At 47.1% G+C, this 3,361-nt stretch overlaps 1 protein-coding gene across 1 annotated transcript in view; it reads right to left on the bottom strand.

Moving 5' to 3' along the window:
* RRP15 (ribosomal RNA processing 15 homolog) overlaps nucleotides 1–3,361 on the bottom strand; it is a 26,929-nt gene that overhangs the window by 18,239 nt on the left and 5,329 nt on the right. Inside the window, exon 2 of the mRNA XM_023534151.1 lies at nucleotides 2,123–2,614. Coding sequence (XP_023389919.1) covers nucleotides 2,123–2,614 — 492 coding nt within the window. The remainder of the gene's footprint in view (nucleotides 1–2,122; nucleotides 2,615–3,361) is intronic.

Below are 3,361 nucleotides of genomic sequence, written 5' to 3'. Positions count from 1 at the left end.
GGACTTTAAGAAAACCCATGCTTTTAGGGGTTCGGCTCAGGGAGCCTGTGGTTAGCACTCAGCGTGTCACGTGAGACACACAGAGTGGGTTTCTGTTGGGTTCTCTGACAGCAGGGACCTGGAGCGCTGCCAGGATACTGAGCCAGGAAGACAAGGCAGGGTGTGGGAGCACCACACTCCGACTCTGCCATCACCGTGTCACCAGAGGGGAGCACTGGGAAGACCCCAAACCACCCTCTTTGGAACCATACGTTTCAACACTGTTTCTCCTCATTTTTAGGAACTGACTTCCTCAGCAGTCAGAATCATTAAGAATTTATATCAGCTTTAAAATGAACAGCATCATGTCCAGATATATCCTGTTTGTACACTGACGATTTTCTTTTCCCGAACTCATTCAAACCCACTTTTCTCATGGCGCGTCGGACCACTACCCTTGCCGTGTATGGCACCTCGGTCCCCAGCTGCAGCCAACTGACTCTTTGCTACTGCGCAGAGGTAGAAGGGGAACCAGCAAATGAGAAAATCCCACAGACGACATACTCCGATCCAGAATTGTGTTCGAGTAATATCCTGGTCCCGGGCACCTGCGCTGACACACTGCTTCTCCGGGTCCCCCTCCCAGGCCAATGTGTCACCAAACATACTGAATAGGACAAACTGATCACCAAGAAGCTGCTGAGCATCGGACCCAGCAATGAGAACCAGCGACAAAGGTCTCCTTTATCTGTGCCTTTTCTCCACTCATCCAACCTCTCACTCTGTATTAATAACAAGGTCTAATCACAGTAAAAGCAAATTCCTGATCTCGCTATAAACCTTAGCCTGATTCTTCCCTAAAGGAATCGATTCTTCCCAAATCACATTATTTAACTGTTAAGAAATTCACTACCAGATGATGCTGGAAATAAAAAAAAAAAATCTTACTTTGAAGTTTAAAACCGTCAATTCTGAATTATCCACAGTACCCAAGGGATTAGCAGGCATGCAGTACCCCAAAATAATTAACTCTGAAACACATTTTTATAACTACGATTAGAAATAAGTTCCCAATGTCCTGGAAACCGATAATGCTTAACTTTGAGACACGACGGTGATTCGCACAGACACCAATGGGAAACATCTAAGGCATCTGTAGCCACGGAGTCACGTTTCCGGCAGAGATGTGTGCACACCGTGGGGACAGAAAGCTCTGGCCTGGGGCGCGGCGAGATGCCCGTTTCTCTCAGCTTGGGAATGTGGCTCTCTTGCTGAAACGCTGGGACCAGGTACTTTAGGGTCTGATATTTTTAAAGCCTCTTCTAGCTTTTGCCAGATAATAAACAGAGCCTCAAAGTTTCTGTTGAAAATTTATGAGTACGATTTAGAAGCAAGGTGTATCTTAAAGTACAAGAATATTAAAGTAATAACACAGTACGTTCTGTTTCTAAGAGCAAGGCTTGAAAAGTTCCATCTTCATACAGCCTTTCACACAGAGCACCCAGTGTTAGGAGCGAGGAGAGCGTTGATCTTGAAACAAGATAAGGGGATGAAGTTAAAAGGACACACGTGCCAATGCGAATCCATCTTTTCCTTCTTACCTATAAAGTACGTCTCAGAAATCTGTTCTTTTACGTTATCAGTGCAAATGAAGAAAGTTATTTTTTCATTAAAAAAAAAAACGAAAACAAAAAACACTTATTTAGGAGCCGAATGTTTTAGACATAGAAATACTTCAAGTACAAGGGATCCAAAAACCTGGCTACTGTCTCTCTATTTTGACACTACACGACAGTAAACTTAAGTCTGACTTCTGGCCTTTAACTGGCAGACTGCACTAGGCTAATTTCTGTCATCTGAGGTTTAAAAAAAGGTATAATGGATCCAAGTTTTCTGGCAGAGAAATACTGGCTTTTAGAACTGCGACCGGCCCCTGACAGTGGCATCTTCACAGATGTAGATAATAAATCGGTTTTAGCAGAAAGTAACTAACGTGACTATTAGTTCAGTACTAACAAAGTTCGCATATGGACAGCTAAATTCAATAAAATGACAGCAGTCACGTCCACACGCGTGACTGCTTCGCTTTAAAAAGATAAACTTCCTTGGAGCTTATATTCCTGCTGCTTTGTGTAGGTGATTAAAAGGTGAACATGCTCAACGGAGGAACTGAGACGAGGGTTCTGAACAGAACCTTGGTTATCCGCCCCCCTGCCCCGCAAATAAGCAAGTTAGACGCTGAAATGCTAACTGAACAAGCGCGGCCCGGCACAATCCGGCGCAGACGAGAACCAGACGGGACGCAGCAGACGACCTTCAAAGCACGCGTGGGACATACCTGCTTCCTTCTCTCCAGTCTCTCCTGCTTTAACTTTTCTTTTTCCTTTTCCAGCTCCCTGTTTTTGAGCAGAATGGGGGCTTTACTTCCGGGAGTCTTCCTGTTGAGGATTTTGGCCATGGCGTCCGCCCAGCCCCCGCTGGCCCCCACACGCGCTTCCGCGGCATTTCCGTCCTCACGGTCGCGGGCTCCGGCCTCGCCCTCACTGTCGGCTTCTACCGCTTCACCATCAGAAGAAAACGGATCCTCTTCTGGTCTACAGATTCCTACAGAACCTACGAGAAGGAACAAACGAAACTTTACCGCCGGAGGCAGAGGAGGCCAAGGCCGTTGCCAGACCCCGGTGCCCTGCGTAAAGCTAACAGTTCTCAGTGCGCCTCCATTCTTGCAAAAGGGGACTTTTCAAAGTCCCACGGCTGCAGGAGTAGCGGACGGCAGTCACGGTGGCAGCGCCATCCTGCCGCGTCGGCCTCCCAAGGCCTGGCCAGCCGTTGACGGGGGAGGCCGCAGCGGCTCCAGAAACAAAGCCAAGGGCCGCCACCACACCCTGCTGTCGAGGCGGTCACCGACGCTGCACGGAGCCAGCGCGGGGTGTGCGCGAGTCCATGGGCCTCGACTGTGTCAGTAAACGACCTGAAGAGAACAATGAAGATTTTAATCTATCGGGAAAATGGTACAGCGCTTCCATGGCACGGAGAAGGCGGAACAACTTCTCTGAGGGATCTGGCCCAGGCATTTAAAATTCTGAATTCATGTGCAAAAAAAAAAAAAAAAACAGCTGTTAAAGAGTTTCTTCCTCGCCGGGTCTTTTCAGCTGATTTCTGGTAGGGCCCATTAAAAAAAAAAAAAAAAAGCGCCTCTTTTATAAAATTTGCATATATATTTATAAAATTGGTGTCTTAACATCTTTGAAAAATAATCTAATGAAGTAACACACACCCAAGATACAGAGGACTCAGCTGCGCTGCTGGGTGACCGGACGAGAACACCGAGATTGGAACTGAAGATACGAAAGTGTACGATGGGAACTTTACCGCACAGAAC

Source organism: Pteropus vampyrus, unplaced genomic scaffold, assembly GCF_000151845.1.
Source record: "Pteropus vampyrus isolate Shadow unplaced genomic scaffold, Pvam_2.0 Scaffold121, whole genome shotgun sequence".
Lineage (NCBI taxonomy): Eukaryota > Metazoa > Chordata > Mammalia > Chiroptera > Pteropodidae > Pteropus > Pteropus vampyrus.
The sequence above is the reverse complement of the archived record's forward strand: the minus strand, read 5'-3'. Positions and strand labels throughout refer to the sequence as shown.